This window comes from Paralichthys olivaceus, chromosome 12 (genome assembly GCF_024713975.1).
Source record: "Paralichthys olivaceus isolate ysfri-2021 chromosome 12, ASM2471397v2, whole genome shotgun sequence".
Taxonomy (NCBI): Eukaryota; Metazoa; Chordata; class Actinopteri; order Pleuronectiformes; family Paralichthyidae; genus Paralichthys; species Paralichthys olivaceus.
The window spans coordinates 19,397,205-19,421,542 of record NC_091104.1 but is presented as its reverse complement, the minus strand read 5'-3'; the positions used below and the strand labels follow the sequence as shown (position 1 = coordinate 19,421,542).

Genomic DNA, 24,338 nt, shown 5'->3' with positions numbered 1-24,338 from the left:
TAGTCTCCTGCACATAAACAAAGATGCTCTGTGGCTGTCGAAGCAACATATATAAATTCAATATTGAAAACATAATTTTATTCCAGCTGCACGCAGTTATTTTTAAAGAACAACCAAATGTGGTTGAGTTTGGTCTGAGTCGCTAGAACCGCCATTCAGAGGTTCTGAGAACAGTAAATTAAAAACCCACTTATTTATTCTGGCTTTTATAAAGTGTGTTATCATTTAATGGTTTTATTATTTCTGTTTAACATTTTTGTTTATCTTCTTCAGTGTAGATTTATAAAGTTTTAGTGCTGATTAAATATCTTATCAGCTTAACTTTCTTTTATTGTTATCTATTTATTATTGAATGCTTTGTTATACACGTCTAACTCCACCAACATCCATCTTTCTGTCTGTATGTATGAGGAACACATATGTTGTGAGCTGTTCTTATCTGTGTCCAATTTGTAACAATTACATCTGGCACTCAGGCTCATTCCGATAGTTTGATTATTTTCATTTCACCATATCGGACTGACACAGACATTAGGGTGTCTCTTATCTCTGTAATCACAGCAACATAAATAGAATCGCTTCCTCTTTAGCAATAACACAAAGCAAAAGGACAACATTTTTTTTGTTTGGTATTTTGAGAAGTTGTGAACTTGGGACTGAAGATAGTAACAATTGTGTAACACACCTCTGAAATTGTCGAGATGCAATCTACTATAACACTTTCATTGCATATAAACCAGGTAGGATGAAGTTTTGTAACTTCACTCTGCATCACAGACTGTTTATAAAAAGCTCTGCACACAACATCCAGCGAACACACATTCAAAAGTGACAGCATATTTTAGAACTGTTTAAGGAGCATCTCCACAGGACAAGAGAACAGGAAGGTTTAGAGCGGGCACTGCACGAGGTAGTCTCGAAATCTGAATATTTTTGACATCATATGTTTTGTTAGTCACATGTAAAGCACTTTGAATTGCATTTGAATTATTTAAAAGGTGCTACATACAATAAAAAATGATTGACTGATTGATTCATTTTATTAGTGGCCCATCTGACTACATCCTAAAGCAGCTAATCAGCAGCCAATGTTAGAATACTGAAGGTAATGAATAGTATTAGAGACTCTCAGTTAGGCTACCGTCTCCCCTCATCGCCCACCATCTCCACACTGCACCCAGATTGCAAGGTGAAGTGTCAGTTACAGTCAGAGGGCTTTACGCACCAGAAGCCTAAAGAGAAGCTGCCAAAAAGACCAGGTGTAGAAGCTGTTCAGAAATACGACGAGGAGCAATGGAGAGACAGACAAAGATAAAAAGAGAGAACAGATAGATGGTGAGGGGGAAGTTTAGCCCTAGTGTCTCAGCTGGTGGGAAAAAAGCATGAGGAACATAGGAAACTTATCAACAAGGATGTGGTGGATCCACATCCAAAAGCTCTGACAGCAGCATGAAACAAACAGTGGGACACAAGGAGAAGGGCAAAGAGGATCTCCACGGAGGAGCTGACTTTGGTGGTTTACGTAACAATTCGAGAAGCCGCACTGGAAAAGCGGCGGCACAGCTGTGAAACAGTAGGCGAGCTCTAATGAAAAGGCATTCTAGGCAATTATAAACATGTGACTGCGTTACAGTGTGACTCAGATGGGCTCACACACGTTAGATGGAACTTCTAAATTATTCACCAGATGCTTTTGCTTCTAAATGAAACACATTAACGCCTTGTATTTGCCCGTCAGTGTCACATTGTGTGCAGTGTGCGTGCAGATACAAGAACAAGACCACGTCCCAAGGTCTCCTCTGACACATGTGAGGGCAGACTCCAGATCGGCACAAAAAATCCTGATGGCTCTATCATGGCACATTAACTATGAATGAAGGGGAGCCAGCGTCCCTGCCAGCAAAGCTAACCCCCGAGAGCATAGTGCGACCGCAGCTTACACAGCTCTGAGGCTCAATAACATGTAAAGGGGGAAAACACCAACAAGCAATTGTAATTCCCAAATTTATAGCAGCTTATTCCCCATAGGCTCATGCTTTCATCCATCATTCCATTATGGCTATGAGAAGTTTTACCCCCCCACAATGATTCTATAAATACACTTTGGCTTAGGTATTCTCATCAGCTGGTTATTAAACCTCTCATGCAAAGTGAGTGTTTACTTACTACCAGTCGTGATATAGGCCCCACTACTTTATGACTTAGGCTTCATCCATGGTACTAAAACTGAAAACAGCCTTTTCGAAAAAAACGATTTCTGTCCACAAGAGTGTTTTGACTCTGTATCAGTTTTAATCTTCGTTCATAGTAACACAGCTCAAAACGTATATCACATGACCAGTAGTCATCTATGCATGTAAGCAGTTGTATCATTGTAAAATGCAGAATTTAACTGCACTACTAATAACATGATCACGCTTTTAAATGATTATCCATGTTGTGTTCAACATCGGTAGCCGAGGTACTGGCAAATTAGCGAAGGCAGCGTCATGACCCAAAGGAACCAATCAGCAAGCAGTTGTGAGCAGCTATGTCATAGTTTCCGACATTTCTGGTTCTGTCCTTCCAGACTAAAATATAGTCCTAAAACAGGACCAGCAGCATTTTCAAACTTAGCGTCTACCAAACTCTAGAGTCGTGTGGATGTCAGGTGTATCTGTTGCATAGTTGATGCCTTTTCTATGGATCAGCAGGGGGATCCAAAAAGTGATCAGAAGAAAGCAACAAATCTGAGACCTGTGCAGATAACAGTGGAACTTGATGTAGCTTACAGACAGTTATTATTTCACAAGCCCACAGACTCACTCATTAGCATCCCAGGGAGCAGAACCAGCCCATGGGCCTGACTCCGAGAAATGTATTTCCAGGCTTAATAAGGTGGTTTCTCAGGCCCTGCTGTACGCCCAGGTTTCACAATAAATCACGATGTTTCAGCTGACCGGGGTCACACGTGTGGTGCAGCAGAATGGGTGACATTCATATACTGTGTATTCCAACAGTTGTTGGGCTATAACACAATCCAGCAGGCTTTCTTCACAACTGGCATTTTTCAACCGTAACAGTTTTATGATCTGTTTTTCCTACACATTAATATGTATTCTTCAAACAGGCACAGAGCAGACAATGGTCATAGTGCCCCAGACCATCAGGGGCCACAGAGGCCTTGGACGCACTGTGAGGTGATTTACAAATTTAAAAAGCAAATTGTGCAAAAAATATACAGCAACAATTATACTATTAAAAGCCTAAAGATTAGTGCCCAGTATAAAGAAGCCCTGTATAAATAAAAAAAAACGTTTGTATTGTTTCAGTTTATATTGTGGTGCATATTTCTGCATAATTTTACATACATTTGAATCTGAATTTATTACAGACTAGCAGATGCTTAACAAACCTATGTGGGAGAGTGCAGCAGACAGAGATGTGTGTCCAGATACTGACAGACTGAATGTTGGTGCAAATGAAATCCAACATACAAAATTAAATAAAAACAGAAAGAGGAAAATACAGCATAAAAGGTAATGGAATCAAATCTGGTAAAATAAAAGAAACAAATATTTGTTCTTAACATTACTTTACCTGCAATTTTTCTCCATGTATAAAGCTGAATTTTAACCAGTGTCAAGAAGTGTGAGGACATACTGAAAGGAGGATCCAGAGGGGGAGTAAAGATGGAGGGATGGCAGCATGGCCTGGAAGAGGTGTGGGAGGAGTGGCCTTGTCTTTCTGAGGTCGATGGAAATAATAAGTGAAGTAAATGATAAAAGGCTTTGAGGACAAGGACTGGTGATGGTCTGTTTATCCTCCACATGCTCGTGTTGTAAAAGATCAACCTAAGCTCTATCTTAGTGAGGACACTCAGGAATAATGCATCTGTCAGCTCCTTACCCTAACCTTAACCACCACAACTAAATGCCTAACCCTAAAAATGTCCTTACTTTCCAAAAACGTCCTCAATCCATAAGGTCTGTGCTCAAAATGTAAAAGTACACACACACACACCTATGCAAACACACTCCCAGTGGGTTCTCTAATGAATGGGGATATTAAGCTGCTCAGCATGGGATAGACACCGAGCTGTCACTCTGATCATCACCGAACTAACAAAGTCTCACACACACCAGAGGGACATCCGTCTCAAAGTCACCCCCAACTCTCAGGGTGAGGCGGACTGTGTGTCAGGGCGATGAGAGTTTATGAAGACATCTGTCTGGTGTTTCATTAGAGCTGACTCATGTCATGTGGATATTATGGCCCACGGTCATGGCTGACGTCGACTCGTGGCCCCTCTGCCTAACACAGCTGTACTGGTGATAGCAGTCGGGCAAAGACAAACAAAAAGTTAGTAGAAGCTGTGGGACATGAAGACACACAAAGAGATATTTTATCTTTGTTTTTCAGGAAGCTAAGGAGGAATAATCTCTTATTAGTGCTAATACTTTTTTTCATTTTTATTTCATATTGGAGTCTGAAAGAGATCAAAGTCTGTTTTCAAAGAGAGACTTGAAAACACAATAGTTCACTTATAATTCAACAGGCTGTCAGCACTGAATGCAATAAAAGACGACGTAGAAAACTAAAGGAACACTACACTCCAGAAATTAGTTACAGACGCGAATGAAAATATCATGAGGAATTTCTGATTTCAAAGGGTGTTTGCAGCTGGCTGCTGTTTTTTAAAGAGTAAAGAGAGCAGTACTCTCGCAGAGATCTGAAAGATAGCGGCTTTATCTAAAGCTAACCAGCTCTGTGCAAAGTTATAGAAATTAAGAGGCATGAGACGAGAGTTACACAACTTCGCAAGAGCTTTACTGATCAGACTATTATTGAGAAGAAGAGGGGCAGAGTGACACCAGACTGGTTCTATTGTCACATCTAGGAGAGAACATTTTCTACTCGATTTATGTCGTCGACAAAAGTCATGTTAAACGTCAGAATCTCTCAGTCGTTTGATTCTTTCTATTCACTTTCTTTAATGCCTATTGTTACTCTACTTTTACAGATAGTAGATCAATGAATTTACTCAGCATGATGGGTATTATTCATTCTCTGAGGTCAACACAAAGCTCTGTCCATGTCCGGGAAAACGATTCACCTGAATTACGGGAAGTATAGTATTCTGTGTTGAACTCATGAGAATGAGGATGTTTCCCACCTAACCTGCCCATTTGGTTTGGTTCATTTCGGTTGGTGTGAAAGCTTTCAGTCAAACCTGAGTCGACAAAACAACCAGATCCTCTTCCATGCAGGTAAATGTGAGTGCGGTTCATAGAGTGAAAGCAAACTGACCAATCACAGGAGCTTATGATGGCATTGTTTTACCTTTTAGGAGGTTATGTTTTCACCCATGTCTGTTTCTTTGTTGCTTGGTTTGTTAGTTAGCAGGATTATGCAAAAACTACAGGACGGATTGGCACGAAACTTGGTTGAAGGATGCAGTATGAGTGAGGGACGTACCCATTCCATTTTGGTGCAGATCATTTTTTCATATCTTTAACAACGTGAGACAGGACATTAAGCAGCATTGTCCTTGATTTTCTTGATTCATGGATCTTGATGAAAGAATGAGACATATTTAGAGGATTGGCAGAGGAATGAGTGTGATGAACTTAAATGATTAGGTACTATTAAAGGATTACACATTTTCCATGTGGCTTCATGTTTCATCTCTCTGCTTGTTTGTCAAATGGACCACACACTGTCTAGACCTAATACCGCACTACTGTCAGTCATCTCTCACAGACACTAATACAGTCAATACACTTTCAGAAGTTCGCTGTGTGTGTAAACAAAGGAACGGTCTGTGAAATGAATGTGTTCCCTGAGGGGTGCTATCGGAGCTAAGTGTTGCTGATGCTGTGTGTTTCCAAGAGCGACATTAGCACATAAGAGAGGAAGAGAAAAGTTGTGAGGGGACAAACTGAGAGATGAGTTTTGATTTGTGACCTCCACCCGGCCCCCCTCCAGCCAAGACACACCTCCCTCAGGCAAACAGACAGCAGACATTAAACAAACGCAAACATCACAGTCCGCCCCTGATGAAGAGTTCCATCCTTCAATCTATGTCGACTCAGACCAGGTATCAACATCGCTCCTGACCTCTGAGTGATCCGATCACAAGTGGACAGCTCAGGTGTGAATGAACTCAAGACCCACATTTGAGATCCGATCCCTCAGACCACATTCAGAGTTGATCTGGGATGAATGTGGCCACATTGTAGGACTATCTAGTCAGTTTCATGATGAACAGAAAATATATTTAAACTTATAAGTGTTTCCTGTTCATTGATTTACAGTATGTGTGGCTGCATCCACAATATCAACATTGACCACTAGATATTGATTTTCTTTTCTTTACTATTTTAAATGAGTAAAATGTCTTTCATACCTATTTCACCAAAGCTCTCTCTCGTATGTTTACACACACACAACCTCGTACATCTATCTTAGTAAGGACACTCCTATACATAATGTATATTCCCTAGCCTCTAACCTTAACTGTCAAAACTAAATGCATAATCCTAACCCTTAACCTTACCTTAACCTACCCTTAAATCTAACCTGAACCCTAAAACCAAGTCTTAACCATCAAACAGCTCATTGAAAGAAGGTCAGAAAGGGAGGACTCGACAAATTGTCCTCAATTTTCCAAAATGTCTTCACTCTATAAGTTCTAGACTCAAAACGGTCCTCACAAATATACCTGTACAAGTAAAGAAACACACACGGACAATGGACCTGTCTGTCACACTGGCAGAAACACCACCATATGGTCAATGTGAACAGAATTGACGTACGTATTTATTTGCATACCGGTAGTGAGATCGAAGTGGTCGCGGGAGACACGTGTCAGGTATGAACTGATGCCCTTAGAGATGATTTTAATACCAGGTCTGAACAGGGCCTTAGTCAAGCTATTCATCAAAACATCAGCAGCAGGCTGAGGGTGGAAACAGGAAGCCTGCTTTGGATTGATGTGTCGTGCCGTTCCTGAATGTACAGTAGAATGTCAGTGCGTGTACACGAGCTACAGAAGCCCATCATCCTGTAATCACCAGCTGAGTGATTTGTCCCCCGTCAAAGGACAAGAGAGAGTTAACCTCTTCAGTAACTCACTGATGGCAGAATTAGATATATATCCCATTAAAGTCAGCTGAGTAGCATCATCACTGAGTGACCACTTGTCATTCCTATTCATCTCCCTCACTTCTGCCTCACAGTACAGTTATCTGTCAATCCCAGAGGGGACTGCTGTCTGCTGTGATGTAAAGGAAAACCAATACAGTCCTTGTCGTTACCTCAGCAAAGGAGGTTATGTTTTCAACCCATCTGTATTTATTTTGTTTGTTGGTTTGTTTGTTGGTTTGTAAATAAGGCTTTCAGAAGACTTGGTGGATGGACGGGGTGTGGATCAGGGTAGAACCCATTACATTTAGATTTGGATCTGCATCAGGGGCCAGATCCAGTAAATGCTTTTCATTTTCTTTAACATAGAGTTTTTAAACATTTCCCTGGTCTCTCAGAGAATAATTCATGTATGATGATTTTTATTTAAAATCAGCATGTTTAGGGGTCTGATATTGATTAGTGTGTGCAATTTGGTGCAGATCCAAATAAATATCTGGATCTAGTGAATTTTAATGTGGTTTCACAAGGGGACTGTATGTCCTCTACTGAGTTCCATTTAGTTTCAGTGTGTTACAGGATACAGACGCTATGGTTTTAAATCCACATGTTAATACTTTCAGATAGTAGGTCAGACCTCTGACAGCTCACAGTGTTGATAAAATTATATTAGTCCAGCAGGCATGAAGCATAACTGAATGAAAGGAGGCCCAATATATTTTTTGTAAGTGAACAAACAGAAGGTTTTTGTTATGCCTGTTTGGTTGATATGGTTTATGATTTTTATAAGGAAATGAAAGGGAAAGGAAGGAAGATTTTTTCCCACTTATCTGCAGAAAACCGAGGTTCTTCTTTGCTGCAGGCACTTTGATCATCTGATCAGCAGACACACAGTCATTAGATGTGTGGGCACGTAGAGGTGTGTGTGTGTGTGTGTGTGTGTGTGTAGTGCAGACTGGGCGGCGCATACTGTAATTAAGGGTCTTATTCAGAAGTAGCTGAGGTCACCAAAGTGCACATGGACACACACAGTCTCACACTTGATTACATAATGAAACCAAATCATTATTCTAGAATCTTGTATCTACAATCTCTGCGACCCTAATTAAACTGGAGGTGTGTTTAGAAAATGAAGCATGACACTTAGCAGAAACAGCAACCGCCCTGTTGCTCCTGTTTCATTAAATGTACTTTCAAAAACATTAAAAGCAGTGAGTCACTTTCAGGAGTCCGCAGCAGAATTTCATGAGAACGTACTGTAGACAGTGATTTAAGACTTTCATTATGCTCAGCTCTGAATCAGCCTCACCGGTTTAAAATGGGCTGTTTGGGGTATTCTGTCTTTTCATCACTGAAACTGTGTTGTTAGAAATCCATGTTACAATTCTGAATGTCTGAGTGAAACACTTTTGAATGTCGGAAAGACAGTTATGAATGAGTTTTCTATTGTTTATTTCATTCACACAACACTTTATTTATATTATATTCAACCGACAAAAATGAATAACGTTACTCATCATTCCAAGATTTGTAACATTGGAAATACTGTAGCTGCATGCAAGTATTACAACTATTGAGAAGAGGATCGCTGGACCATGCTAACATTATTATTTAGCTTCATGAGCATCACAGAGCTGCTATCTTGACTGTAGTGTTCCAACAACCCAAAATATGTGACATGCTCACAATAAGTGACAATGCTAACATGCTGATGATAAGCAGGCGTAATTTGTTGTGATATGAAATTAGCTAATTATCACAAAATGCAAACAAGACTGCTGAAAGATGCCATTAGTTTACACATATTAAAAATAAGAGAGTAACCAAATGTATTGCTGTTTGTCCTGAGGCAATGCGAATGTCTATACCAAATTTCACTACAATCCATTGAATTGCTGTTGAAGTAATCAGTCCTGGATGAGTTGACCAATCAATCAATATTTCCATTCTGTAAGCAGGGATATAAACTTTTACATTTTATACTCACATATAATTTCGAATAACTTTTAAAACTTTCAAATCCCAGTTTTAAAGTCATGAGAATGTTACAATTAATTGAGTCTCCCAGACTGGATTGATCCCTCCTCATCTTACACACTGAGCCGTCTGCTGAGCTTTGGGCAGCACCACTGTAACACCCCGAGAAATAATTTTCTGTTTCTGTGCTCCGTCATCGATTCCACCTTACATAATGGATTCCAGAGTCATTTATTCGCCGTTTCTGTGACAGGCTGAAATACATGTAAAATGGAGCTGAACTTCTCATATGCTTTGTACTGCAGGAGATGAAACAAGCCTTTATTTCTGTGTGTGTTTGCAGATAGCTTGTCACCTCCCGTCAATGTGACCATCAAAGCGCTGAAAGCAAACTCTGCTGTGGTGACATGGGACATCCCCGAGGGAGACTCCGTCATTGGCTTCGCCATCACACAGCAGGTGAGCGACTCGCACAGTACACACACAGTACACACACAGTACACACACACAGTACACACACACACACACACCATTTATATATGTAAATGTACCACCAGAGTGGATAACCTTTATGCAAGTATAAGCTACTCAAACACACACGCACAAATTCAATTAAACTGTGGTTCAGTCAACCATGAGATCATCACTGGTTGTTTTCTGTCATGTCAGGTTCTCTTTATTGTGCTGTTGCCTTGCTCTGAGTCAGTGTGCATTAAGGGTATGATCAGAGAACGCTGGTTTCTGTTGGACTGCTTGTCTGCTCTCAGACAAAAGCAGAGTTTGACAGCCAGGCGAATCACACATAGGAGCGCACAAGCACACACACGCACACAGGAAGTCACATACATTACTCAGTATGTGACTCAGTTCAAGCTGAGACATAGATTCTATTAGTTCACATGGGACGTCAAGCCGTCATCCATTGCAAAAAAAAAATCTATTTTTTGCCATGGAATTTTTTTTATGAAGCACTTCTCAACCTTGTTTAAAATAACAAATACAGTTATTATTATTATCTCATGATTGTATGGAGACAAACAACATTTATTCATGCACATTGAAAGTGACATGCGTCACCCAAGATGATTACTACTGTAATTATATGTAGCAGGTATATTAGCTAAGAATAAAATCTGAAATGTGGGGAAAAAGATCTGGACTCTTTTCCAAGGGTTGACAATCTGCTCATCAGCAGTTCTGCAGCTGAGAACTTAATATTGTGTATGTGGTTTATCTAATATCTCATATTTAAGTAAGGCAACTGACTCCTGGGTACAACATGTTTAGCTTGCAGACCTGGGAGTAATATCAAACTTTTAGCTGTTTACAAGAAATCAATCAATTTCCTAAATTACTAATGATTTAACAGTGATGCTTTAATGTGTGCGTCTGACTTTTACAATAACATCACTCTTAGTGTAGAATTGTCTTGTTTGGTCAAACGTTTCTGCCCCAGGGCTTCTCTGTGTCCAAAATAGAAACTACCAAACATCATTATACAATAATGATGCACCAGTTGGCCTCTCGGTGAAATGGACCTCCACTTTGCTTAATAGGCAATTATCTGATTTTTAAAGCCAAACTAGCTACATAATGAGTCGTGCCATGTTTTCATTTCCCCACAGCCCCATAGATGATCAATGTATAGTATTGTTCAAGAGCATATGACTAGAGACAAAACATCTCCCTGCAGCATCATGTTTATTACTTTCTCCCAACAGAAGAAAGACGTGCGCATGCTGCGATTCATCCAGGAAGTCAACACCACCACACGCTCCTGTGCATTATGGGACTTGGAGGAGGAGACCGACTACATTGTGCATGTCCAGTCCATCAGCATGTCTGGGACGAGCCCGCTGAGCGAAGCGCTGCGCTTCCGAACGCCGAAGGAGGCCGAGACTCAGGCCTCTAAGAGTAAAGGTGAAGTAGCACAAAAAGACGAACAGTTGCTCAGTCATGCAACACATATCCACACTTTCATATCCTCACTCTGTTTCTGTCCTTTTCAAGACAGTGAGTCCAGAGGGGACTTGGCCTTTCGACAATATCTGGACCGATTTTGTCGAAACCAATAAAGATCAATAGACACACAAAGCATGAAATGAAATTTCACATCAGAGTGCTGCTGAAGCTGGCCCCACTGACCACAGCTCAGGAATAATAGCGGCCGAGGGGGATGTATATTTCACTGTGTATTGATGTTCCTCTTTGGGACTCACCTTGCCTGCACCCAGCACCACTGCACAGTAATTCAGGATGAGACGAGGCATTCATCACAGAGGGAGGAGATAGTCAGAGCTGCGAGGGGTGGCAAATCGATGTGCTCCTCTCATTTACACTCATCTCTCATATAAGCTGCCACCATACTCAGACACAGGGCCTTGGAGCCAGAAAGTCTAAAGATAAAAAAAACCCCATTGCGGAGCGCTGAAGACATGCACACTCCACCACTGAGGGCTAATTAGCACAAGAGGTGTTGTGAATATGTGGTTTGGGGGGGGGGGGGTTACAGAAATCAATATCTGCACACAGGCTTCAGATAGACGAGTGCATACATGTGCATTTCACACACATATTTCAGTTATGATTTTTTTTCTCCTGCTGTTTTCAAAAGCCACAAAGGCACAACGGTGGCTCCAGCTCATTTACAATGCACAGAAATAAAAAAAGGGGGGACCCGGAGCTAGTTACTGAGAGTGGTAATTACATTTTTAGAAGGAATAGTGAGCACAGGCATACACACACTCCTACACAAGAAAAAGCTCATTCACTTTCTGTTCTCTCTGCTGAGAGCTGGAAGATTGATAACTCTCCACTACTTTGTAGGATGCTAGTGCAGCAGCTGCCACACTTTACATAAACACTGAAACCTTCCAGCAACTCTGAAACACATTAACTGTACACAAATCTAAATGTAGAAGTTAAAATTGACAGCTCTGATTTTCTCGGCCATTTAGACAATACTCTAGAATACACATTGTAGGTTTTTATTCTTGAGACAAATGTTAATTTGAGATTTTAGCAGTGTTGGGCAGAATGTTACTCTTGGCCATGCAAGCTATTTCTCCATGTTAACAGACTTTGAGCTAATGCCTGCTGTAAGCTAGAGGATAATCGTCCCGACTTTGGGTCTGATTCAACCCTTCTGATGACCCCCGTTTTTTTTCTGAAGTCATGTATGATCATGTAAGTTTCTGTGAGTTCCAAAGTCTCTGGAATAGCCACCAAGAAATGCCAAGTGCATGGTCGTACATCTCGACTGGTTCGTCTAGTGTTTGCATTATCACAATTAAAAGATTTATAGTTGGTTGTTTCTGTTTTATGTGCTAATCCTAAAATCAAAAAGGCACAAGCTAATTAGTCAGCTGCTCGTTAAAGCAAGGTGGCAAGTTTACATACATTAGTCAACTTTAACTAATTACACAATCAAATATTAGACTGACTATGAATACTTTCGTCATGTTGAGTATTTTGCAGAAGTCAGTCAAACATCTTGGAGAATATCTGGATGTTGTAAGTTATAGCATTAAGCAATGTAGGTATGAACACAAATATGTTTGTGTTTTGAATTTACTTATCACAAAAGCAGCATTGGAAACATCTATGCTGAGTAAATGATGCTGTACAGGCAGAGGTCAAGTTTATCTAGGATGCTGTGAAAACATAGCTGAGCTACTTCAAATTTCCAGCAGACATGAACATGGCATGATTGCCGTCCAGGTTTAGGATGGCTTTGTAATGTGTCTTTGTAACAGCATGACAGCTAATATAAACGTCAGAAGAATGAATGATGAATAAAAGGATGTTCTGCCTTTTCATCTTCACTAACATCAGATCGGAAGAAAGGATTTAATTCCAGCCACTTTTTTCTTTTTCTTGCATTGTGGCTTTGACCGTTCCATTTGGTTTACTGGCTCTCTGGCATGACATGAGCTTTAGTGATGAATGAATATGAATGCAAAAATCTATTTCAACTAGATTATGAAAACCGCGTCGTTTCTTGGGCTCCAGCACCATTACAGTGTGTTGTGTACATGGGAGTAGCATTGATCTTCTAATATGACTCACAGACAGAAAAAAACAAGGACGTTTTCCAAAATGTCAGCCTTCCAGTTTTTAAATGATGCTGTTGAGTCGAGTGCAGTTGATGCCTCTGTGAACGCTTGTTTGCCTGTTTTATTTGGAAGGCTGTTAAAGGGAGCAGCACTCTGCCTCAGCTCAATAATCCATCCCCCCACAACATGAAAGATCTCCACGTTGGCACGCTCAGTCTACACACATATACATTTCCCCACGCTTCCCACCATGCACACATTTCACAAAGCAAATCTCCACACAGAGCACATCTGTAATTCATCAGCCTGTAACTACTCAACAACAGTTTCTCAGTTCGACTCAACACCCCTCTGTCTCGTTTACGCTGCTTGTTCAGGGATATCTGTTTAATAAGCTGAGCCACGTTGAAACCATGAAACCTTTTGATGAGGGTTTAGGATTGGGAGAATCAAAATCAGTGGGCAAGAGCAATTGTTTAAACCGAGCAGGATATGTGAGATCTTTATACTTTATTGATGCTTTATTTTGAATGATTTGCAAATGTTTTTCTACCGACAATAGGTTGATAAATTTAGTGATAACTAAACATTTTCATTTCTTTTTATTTGACATTCTTTGCTTATCCTGCAAATTTCCCATCAGCTGGAGTAACATGAATAGAGAAAACTGAGCTTCTGTTTTTTTAATTGCACAGTGAAGTTTTTGCTACTTGAATGGAGAGTATGTTGCCAATGTAAAAGATGGACTTACAAAATGAGTCAAAAAAAGAAAAACAGACGTTGTCTTTTACTGCTCATAATCTGCACAGCGAGTGTGGGAGGGACAGTCTCTCAGCACAGCTGTAGGTCCTTTGTCTGGGTATGACAAGCAAACGTCCCAAGAAGAAAAGGGAGGTTTTCACCATCCCCGCTCATCTGCTCATCCCTTCTGTTCACGCTGAACTCGGTGCAAAGAGTGAAGGATAAGTGCGAAAGCTGGATTATTCCACGTCTTCTCATTTCCTCTTCACAAAAGGTTTAAGCTTCCGTAGATCAAACGATGCGAGAAAGAAAGGAAAATGAAAAAAATAAAAGAACAGCACAACCTGTGCACAAAGCAAGAGGAAGAGATGGAGTCAGAGAAAGAGTGAAGGGAGGGAAAGAGTAACTGACAGAGGAGGAAAAGGGAAGAAGTCACAGTGTTACAGGAGATATCCTGACAATTAAAATTGACTGTCTCTCACACGCTCTCGCACGCACGCACACACACACACACGGAAAAACTGTAATAGATCTGACTTCCCCTGATCTATTATCGGGAGAACGTCCTCTCTCTGGCCCTGCTGGAAACTTCTCAAAAACTGAGAATGGAACAAAGCGACTCTGCCACATAACAGTTTGATATATTTTTCAAAACAGGGCTGCAGTGAAGTGTTGCTTCCCTCAACAGCTCTCCAACATAAGAACACAACTTTTCTTTCAAACTATGTGTGGCCATGGAAATAAAAGCAGCAATATTAAAGACACGGGACAAATCCAACACGGCTGTGGCACCTTAAAGGAAAAGGTCAACATTTCGCCACACCTCGAGCCTTATTGGGAGAAACCAAGATGCAACAATGAAACATTTGTTGGAGAAGAGATGTTCCGTGAATAACTTACAAAAGGAGTTGATATGATGTTGAAAAGCTGACAGATCTATTGTCTCGCAGCAACTATCCAACATTCACAGAATAGTGGGAGGCAGTGGAGACACATTGTTCATCTTTGTGAACAGTCTACGCTAGAACATCTTATAAGTTTATCCTGTAAGAAAAGAATATTTACAATTTCAATGAGTAGAACTATATATCACAACATGCTTGATATTAATATTAACAATAATTTCAAAAACAATTGTTTGGGAATTAATTATGGTAAACATTTTTATATTTAAAAGCTACACATATTGGGTTTTCAAGTAAATGTACTTGAAACAAATATATTGTATAGTAAATTTCTGCATATCAAGAAAGATTGTGGTGATAACAGCCAACGCCAGTGTCGATGTGCTGAGAACAAAAAAAACATGATTTCCGCAGCAGAATTAATATGTTACATCCTGCTTATACCTGCTGGACCACCTGTAACCTGAATCCTGCGGTGCATCAACGTCCATGCACCAGGTTTTTACCTAATTCTGTGTTGAATAAAAGATCAGGCTGTGGTCACTGAGCATTAGAGGTGTTACAGTTGACCAGTTAGCCCCAGTGAGGCCCTGTTCTACTCTGCTTTGGTTGGTTAACACTATACAACAGAGGCCAATCGATCTGCAGAATTGCTTGTTGCTAAAAGCCACTGGAGCGCGGGGTTCCTGCGCGCTGGGCCCTCGAAATGTCACCCACTGTATCTAATCAAAAGAAAAGGAGTGCTCTGTCCACTGTGGTGAACTTTAGATAAAGCCTCTGACTTCCACAACATTCAGCAGTGCGAGAAAAAGCTACAACGTGTGGTTGCTCTGTTTGATAGATGCCTCCCCTCCTCTACAGGAAAGACTTGTGTATGTGAAACCAAGATCTCTGTGATACCTCCCCTTAAGGCCATTCCACTGCAAAGATTAAGGTGAAGTTTAATTGAGGTTGGTGTAAATTGATCCTGGCTGCTCTGATTAACTTTTTCCCCCATTGCTTCAACTCTCTATCACACTGTAAAGTAGAGAAATCCCCAATAGCCTAGATGAAGCCTTGACTGTCCTAACGTTCTGCCTTTCTGTGATCATTTGACTCCATCAGACGCTCAGAGAATTTGGTCTAATAATGATCATGCTTGAATACACCAACATATACATGAAGTATATCTTTTAAAAATCTGCTTCTCTACTGTAACCAAGGTCCTTAACAACACCTGCGCTGCTGCTGCCAACCATTACCGTGCTGCACCTATAATATGGGGTGATGGAACCAGGAGTAGATGAGCTGATAAGTGGCAACATCCCTTATACTGTGATCTTAATGGGTAAAAGCACAAGAATAATAAAACCCTTGAGGAATAAGATGGCTGTGATATGGTTACACCAGCACTCGATAAGAAAAAAGAGCTAACAGAAAGACTGCAAGGAAGTTCGAGATCTCCGGAGAGGGAGAATACAAACGTTGAATAACTTCTGTCTGGAATAAAAGCAGAAAGTACATCAATAAAACCCCAAATGTATAAAATAACTGAGCAATATATTTCAGTCTACTTTATAGCAATATACATCCAGAAACTTGCTCTCTCAGGAACAGAAAAACAACTAAAAAGGACTAAAAGTTAATATATATGGAGAGCCCAGTGAAGGATGTGTCTCAAGTGTGCCCTCTACTGGCCCCAAAATAATGTAGCAGAAGAAAAACAGCCCTTACATGAAATGAAGAAGAAATGAAGAACTCCTCCGATGAATGTGCATAAAAAAAAAAAATAAAACCAACGGCTTACCATCCAAAAAATACATCGATAAGACTATGAAAACTGGGTAAATGTTGAATTAAAAAATGTGCTGTTGGCAGAAATCTATGCCAAGAGCATGAGACAGAGCTTATGACTTTGTGGTCATGGGAGATATGAGTAGCAGGTGCAGCAACAAAGTAATGACCAAATTAAAAATGACCATGAAGTGTTTTACAAGCTTGTAGATAAACCCATTAACAGCAATTTCAAAAAAGACAATTAGGAAATTTTGCAGAGACACTAAAGTGCACTCACACTGCTTTTCACAGTCTCCTTCAGGGACTGTAAAAATGTTATTTGGGAGGGGACGTTCATATTTCACACTTCCCTAACGTTATTAGGATGAAAATATAACCTCCTTGCAGATGTAAAATGGTTCATTTATCTATTTTGGTCAAACGTATTTTACTTCCTTTAACAGACTAAAAGCTGCTTTCAGACATACACTGAACTCTGCAGATCCCCAATATTTTCTATGGAGGAGGAGCACGTGTGAACGCGAACGTCCGAGTGGTGCCTCCAAAGTTTCTGCGGACTTTCTCCTTCTGGTATAAAGTCCACGCAAAGTCAGGAGAGTAGAACACAGCAGTTGATCCCCCGCTGGAATCACCACGAGCGAGTGGGGGTTGAAGACGTGTCCATCATACGACAGACACAAACATTTAAAAAAAAAGAAATATCTGCTTATGAAAAAGCTTTGACACATTCAGACGAAGATGTCAAGAGTTTGTGGTGATAAGAGCTGATGACGGTGTCGGGTGCTGTAAACATGATCATGTGATCTCTGCAGCAGAGTTAAGACGTTACTTCCTGCCTCCGCCTGCTGCACCCGGCTGCTCCATCTCTCGCCTAAATAATGCAGATGCGGATTTGGTGCTGTTGTGAACGCGGTAAAGTCCGAACCCAATTCTCTGGACTTTACCCACAGGTCATGTCTGAAAACGACTTTATTAACATGTTGCCTCTTGACTCCTACAGACGAAGTGACGATGGAGGAAGTGGGCCAGACCACCCAGCTGAGGGCAGGGGAGCTTATCATCATCGTGGTGGTGCTTATCATGTGGGCAGGTGAGGACAAAGCTGATCAATAAACCAGGATCAGGCAGCTTCACGTGCACTATTTCTGCTGCAGCTGGGATTGTGTGTTTGGGGGATAATCGGAGCTGGCTGTTTGGTAAACACTTCCTTTCTATTCCCTCTCAGGTGTGATCGCTCTCTTCTGTCGCCAGTACGACATAATTAAAGACAACGAGCCCAACAACAACAAGGACAAAGCCAAAAACTCCTCGGAGTGCAGTACTCCTGAACACCCAACAGGGGGGCTGTTGCGCAGTAAGGTATAACCCACCCCCTCCTCCTCCTCCTCCTCTCCCCGGGTGCCTCCCCCTCAGCACCACCGGGCAGGTGAATGGTCCCGGCCACTTCTAGACGTTTTATGCTGACACCTCATGCGCGCTCATAGTGTCATCACCAGCACCAGCTTAAAACACTACTTCAACGTGGCACCATCACGTGCATGACTTTGCAGCTCTCAGCCGCAGACAAACTCATATCTTTGCTTCCGGTTCTTTTTGATCAACAAACAGAGCCACATATACGTTTCCCTCTCTATTCAGGAGCGTGGTCTTTCAGTTTGAGGGCAGGACTTCTTGTGATGCTTTCACTCAAAACAGCTTGCACTTAAATATACCCTGCTTGTGTTTAGATTTCCTGGGATTCAGTTCTCATCCTTGCGCTCACACTGTTTCTGTGCTTGCACCTCAACTTTTCCTCTGCTCTCAAAATTCCCCAACCAATAAAATACCAGGTGTGGCGTTGACAAGTGGAATTGTCCCCCCCTCGTTGTGCTTGTGTTAGTTTTATGTATGTGAGAGTCCCATAAGGGTTGTTACTTTAACTGGGTTCATGCTCTCCCACCCTCCATGGCAGCAAAATCAAGGATTTCAAGTCTTTTTATGTTATGGGACCAGTATTACCAACCAAAAAAATAAATAAATGACATTTCCCTGTTTCTTTTATCCCTTTATTTTATGGGAAAGGCACCAACAGCAGAGGTTATGAAACAAGTGCAGGGCAATTTCATTTTTCCAACATAACATCTGGCATTCTATTGGTTGGGGAATTTTGACTGACCTGTCATCCCAGCGAGATGTTTCACATGCAGACAGAAGCAGCATGAGCACAGGACATCTAAGCACAGGCAGGGTGTATGAGACATTACAAAATGTCAACATGAAATCAATAAGTCCTGCTCTCAAACTGAAAGACCACGCTCCTGATAGGGAAAATAACCTTATACATACCATGTTCATCTCCTGTGTTCAAAACCAGAGCAGGAAACCAAGGTCAAAACAAATCTTTGCTCTCCCTTTCAAAACATAAAAAACCATCCAGAGGCATCCTCATGCTTAATGAAGGCATTTACAATGTGATCCCTGTGAGTCCTCCTGTCTCCTCATACCTGTCATCTTCCTATTTTCCTCCCACAGTTCTCCAAGAACAACAAGATGCCATCTGTTAACATCATTGAGGTGTGACTGCCAGGACGTCACCTCTTTATCCGAAAGACTTTGTGTTCTCACAAACAAGCGGGGCCCCTTTTTAAGCCCATCTGCTTGTCAGGATGAGGCTGGGACTCTGGGCCCCTCGGCATGGGGCCTACTACTCTCTTTTGGCACGGGGCATGGTGCCAAGATGATGCTGCAGGACAACAGGGACTCAGACACGAAGACCTGGCCGGTGCAGCTCTGAGAGCGGAGTCGGCAGTGGAGAGACTGCGGCTGGAGTTGAGTGGCTTCAATGTGCTCAATGACTTTGGTACCATGGGGCAGCAGAGATTAGGGCCAAATGGCTCCAGAGGTGGAGCGACTGCAGACAAACCAACCACAGGGACCAAAACCGATAAAGAGAGCCACAGCCCTTTTATTCTCTCTCCCCCTTTGTCACCTCTTTTCTTGCTGTCTTTCAGTGCGTTATCAAAAGCCACAAACCTGGAGCTTATTACCTAGTTTGGGTTGCACTGGGATGCATCCACTTTGTCAAATTCATCCCCTGTAACTCGATCTCAGCATCTTCTCCCAATTTCTTTTATAACATCCTGTTTTTAACTCTAAATACTGTAGATTATTCAACTGTATCACTGTAGTTTTACTTCTTTGATTTTCAACATGGTGCCACCAGAGCACACCTGTTGTTCTGGTATCTTTATTTTCTTCATTTAGACCCCCTTTCCTCCTCTGAAAGAAGCTCGTTATCCTCCTGTGGGAAAGGTTTTATTCTCGCGAGCTCATTTTCCCACCTCAGGGAATCCAGACTCAACCTGACAATTTAGGAGTCATTTATTAGATTAGCGTTAGCAGGATCACTCGGCTCATTACCAAAGCGGAATTTCCCAAATTTGTCAAAAAGAAAATAAAGACAAAACTCTTAAGCTCGCATTGAAAGTCATCTCCGATTTGAACACATGTAAACAGTGAAGTCCTTAACATTTACTGCGGTCACACTTTGGATTTCAACATTCTATTACTTCTGTCCTGTTTTTTATTATAGATTTCTGAAATGCTACATTCCACCTTCCAGAATGAGCCCTTTAGTATTTCCTTGTGTCTTTCTCTTAGAGGGTGATGGATTTCAGAGCATTTCTGGGCGGGGGAGAAAAAGGAGCTGCCATAGTGGTGTGCATTCATCTAATTAATGAACTTCAAAAAGGGGCTGGACTTTGTGGACCTCTACAGAGGAGTGGACTGAAGAAATCCCTCGCATCAGCAATAATAGCCCTCAGTGGAGTGCAGGAGCCAGGACTCTGTGGCATCTTCGTCCTAAACTCAACCTCCCACGCAATGTTCGGAGAGATGATGAAACTGAACATATGTGAGGGAATGAATGCTGAATTTGAGTGAGATAAAAAGTTAAAGCGCTGTTGTAAAAACTTTAGTTTCTGATGGCTAGCATGAAAAATAAACTTTTTTTAAGCGTCCAAAATCTTCAACCCTCAGACTGCTTCGTGACGTCCAGAAGAGATGTCGCAAAGACAGAAGGGCTTCGATCAAAAACCTTTTCTCAATTCAAAGTCAAAATTTGTGTTGAACTCAATGTTAAAGAGGCTAAAACGCAGAGATAAGAAGGTAAACTGTGATCTGTAAGGTGGACTTGTTTTAAGACAGTGAAATGGTGTATTTGAGGGCTGATCTAAACTCAGTAGTACTGCCTTAAAAGTAATATCTTGTGTTTTCACTAACATGATGGAAGTATATCAAGTTTGTGTCATCTGCTTTATCACATGATATTTAATTCAGCGTGCAAAGTAAAAGGAAATATCACAGTAAGTATGAAAATGTGGAGGAAATGTTTGGCATTTAATGTGTACATACATTTTATATTTCATTCTTGTTTGGTGGTGTGACTTTAGCGAGTCTTTTATGAAACATGACACTAATGTGAACAATGTATAGCCTCAAAATATAGGAGGGCATTGCTACTGGGGATTGTTATGTTATGCACAGCTACAAAAGTCATGATATTAACAAGCTTTTTCCATAGCAGCCCTCTAATATGTATTTTTTAATCACATTATATCAATGTGATTTTTGTGTACAATAGGAAAATACTTTTATGAGGAATGTAATTCAAAATATTTGAAATAATCAACCACACTTATCGGTTAACAGCCGCTGGAAATCTCCATTGACAGGCAGAGCGATAAACCCTCTTATTCTGCACTCATTTTGCTGAGCATCGTGAGTGACTTGTGAACAAATACGGTATGTGCACACAAACAGATCACAACGCCAACAGTAGTGAACTGAGGAAGGCTGCAAAGGCAAGTAAAAGAGCAGTGAAGGATACGGTCGGGTAGAGCAGGTAGACTAATGACTAATGCAGTGGAAGGCTTTTATCACTCTCTTCCTTCCTCCACCTCCCCCTCTCGCATCTTTCACTCTTAATAAGAGAAAAAGCTCAAGATTGTGCTCCCTAAGAAAGCACCTGACTTGTGTCAGAGGCAGGAGTGGGTTTAAGGTAAAGTCAGAGTGGGAAAAGGGAAAAGAGACTGATTCACTCAGACATTTGTGCTGTTGCCAGGACAAACATGGTGATGTCACTATAACAGCGCTGTGCTGCATCACTCCAGAGGGATCAGCTCTTCACCCCAAACTTTTGTGGCTGAAGGCTGAATCCATTTTTTCCCCCGGAACAAAGCACTGGTTCCTCTCCGATCGATAGGCCTCCATCCACACAGAAATGGTTTGTGATGATTGTCTCCCTGGACGGTTTCTCTAAACTAGTGCTATGCCTTAAGTTTCCAAGTAATATATGTCTCAGCAATGCTCCCTGTAGGCACTCTTTATTTACTTTCCTCCTCTGCAGTCGCTTCAATAAGTTAAACTTCAGCTAGCAAAATAAGAGGTTTACTTTCAGAGCCTTCACAGGTTTGACTGATTAAAGTTGATCCAAACAGTGCATCATCATGTTCACATTATGGTTCACCTCTATGTTGCCACTGTAAATAATGTATTACTGGTTTAAATGTGGGGCTACAATACATTCACTTATGTGGAAGGTTGTCCAACTGTTAAAGAACATTTTGCATTAGATTAGAAGATCAATACCACTTCTATCACATTTATAATATAAATATGAAGCTACAGCCAGTGGCTAGTTAGCTATAGAAACATTGTTTAACAGAGCTAAGCTAGCGGTTCCCGTTTTCAGTATATATTCAAAGCTATGCTAAGCAGCTGCTGGCTGGAGCTACATAGCTCATGAGTTATATTGATCAGCTCATCTAATTCTTTAACCTTGATTAAGCACATTTCCCAAAATACTGAACTACTTATTTAGACAGCAGTAGGCTGTCTGCGTATAATCTATGTCATGTGCTTCTCAGTTTGATGTTAACTGCTGTGGAGCATCATTAGATTTTACATAGACGTGGGTTTGACTCTGGGGCAGCATACAAAGATGGACAACACATCTCGACTTCCTGCTTTTATAAAAAATTAAGCCGAAACATGGGTGCCGCCATCTTGCACATCTGATGTCCTTTGGAGCCAGAATCTGCGTAAATGTGATTGTGTTGCAGAGCCCCGGAAGAGGAAACCAACTTACTGGAAAAAAATTGAACTTGAACGAACATCAGTGTGATAAAAACTACCTACAATGACAGAAACAATTTTTGAGGAAAATTAATTCACATACTGCAGCCAGCCACCAGGGGGCAATTGAAACGTTTTGGCTTCACTTTTGTGAAACTGTCATGTCAGCAATCTTTATATACAGTCTATGGTTTGACCAACATTCACAAAAAGAGGGTGTTACATGTTGGGTGGGTCAGTGGAAGATGCCTCCACACATTTCATACGTGGTAGCGTAGCGTACACTCAATCAGCCACACAAGACCTTACTCCTGAAGAGAAACTGAGTTTGGTTGTTTGTTGTCATGAGAACCACTGATGCATCTGGTTAGAACAGGCTAAATACACACCTGTCCACAGCAGATAGACAAAACTTTTTTCCTTTAAAACAAATGGTGATGACTGTAAGAACTCGACATTCCACTTGAGCCCTGTGGTGTGAAGCCACAACTCCACACTGAGGACTTTGTTTCAGTGCCAGAGGCCCAAGGCGTTTCTCAAGCTACTTTATGTACCATACAATGCCTGAAAGAGAACAATATGCTTGGTAGCTGTACTGGACGATTTTGTGATGTATTAGACTAGAAACATGCCAGGAAGTTGAGACTATTTTGTCAAGGGGTTATTGAAATGAGATCCACAAAGAAGCATTGTTTAGAGAAACTGCTTTATTAGTGCTATCATGTTTATATTCATTGTACGAAGTGTACAGCAGTCATTGCTTAATGAGGGCTAGCATGATTTAACTATTATGCACAAGGTTACACAACTTCTATTATGAAGAGTATGGTGTATGCTTACTTGTGTATGCTTCATTAAAATATGTAATATTTTCCACAAAGGCATGTGTTTGATGTTTATTGGAAACACTAAGTGGTGATATTTAAAAACAAAATATGAAAGATCGTTGAAACCTTTCTGGGCAACAACGGAAAAGTCATGGTGATGGTTTTCTTAAGGAGAGTTTTTCAGAATCCAGATGGACAGGATTTTATTTTTTTTGAATAGTAAATGTGAACCTCAGCCTTTATCGGGCTTCAGCTGTCAAGATTTTTTTGCCACCAAACAAAAAAGCCCACCTACAACTTGCTCTTAACTGTTACTGTGCAGACAACAGAGTTTCATGGAAAAAAAGAAAAGAAAAATGGATTCGGGCAAATGCATTTACTGTCGAGTCAGTAAGTTGCGTCAGAAAACGAGCCTGAAATGATAATGGCTTCAAAATCAAGTTCAATAGCATAATACAACAAATCACTTGGATCTGACCCGATACCCATTTTAGATTATGTTTCTGTCTGTGCATCAATAGAAGAGTAGATATCTGGACTGGCAGGTGATGATGGGATTTTGTAGTGATGGATGACTTTTATCTCTCACCGTATTTTATATTCAGTTGTGTGGTTTGTTTTTTAAGAAAGTCAGATAAAAACCCAGACTCTGGCAAGGGAAAACTTTGTGAGAAGGTGTAGAGAGGTGCTGTGACTGCACACGTGCCTCCCAGCCTGCACAACATGTGTCACGAGGCTTTCACTGACACCCTTACACCTCTGCTTTCTGGGTGACTGCTCAGGGACAGGCTGCCCCACTATCTGAACAGACAGGATTA

General features: G+C 41.0%; 1 protein-coding gene across 5 annotated transcripts in view; it reads left to right on the top strand.

Annotated features, from left to right (window-relative positions):
* fndc5a (fibronectin type III domain containing 5a) overlaps positions 1-23,573 on the top strand; it is a 31,977-nt gene extending 8,404 nt beyond the window's left edge. For 3 of the 5 annotated variants that reach the window (XM_069535606.1, XM_069535608.1, XM_020084667.2), the window contains 5 exons: positions 9,446-9,561; positions 10,824-11,022; positions 17,580-17,669; positions 17,805-17,938; positions 19,091-23,573. In XM_069535606.1, the coding sequence (XP_069391707.1) occupies positions 9,446-9,561; positions 10,824-11,022; positions 17,580-17,669; positions 17,805-17,938; positions 19,091-19,138 (587 nt within the window). In that variant the 3' untranslated portion in view covers positions 19,139-23,573. Of the gene's footprint in view, positions 1-9,445; positions 9,562-10,823; positions 11,023-17,579; positions 17,670-17,804; positions 18,006-19,090 lie in introns of all 5 variants that reach the window. The other 2 variants (XR_011244711.1, XR_002202616.2) reach the window with 2 other exon arrangements.
* Positions 23,574-24,338: the final 765 nt, after the last annotated feature.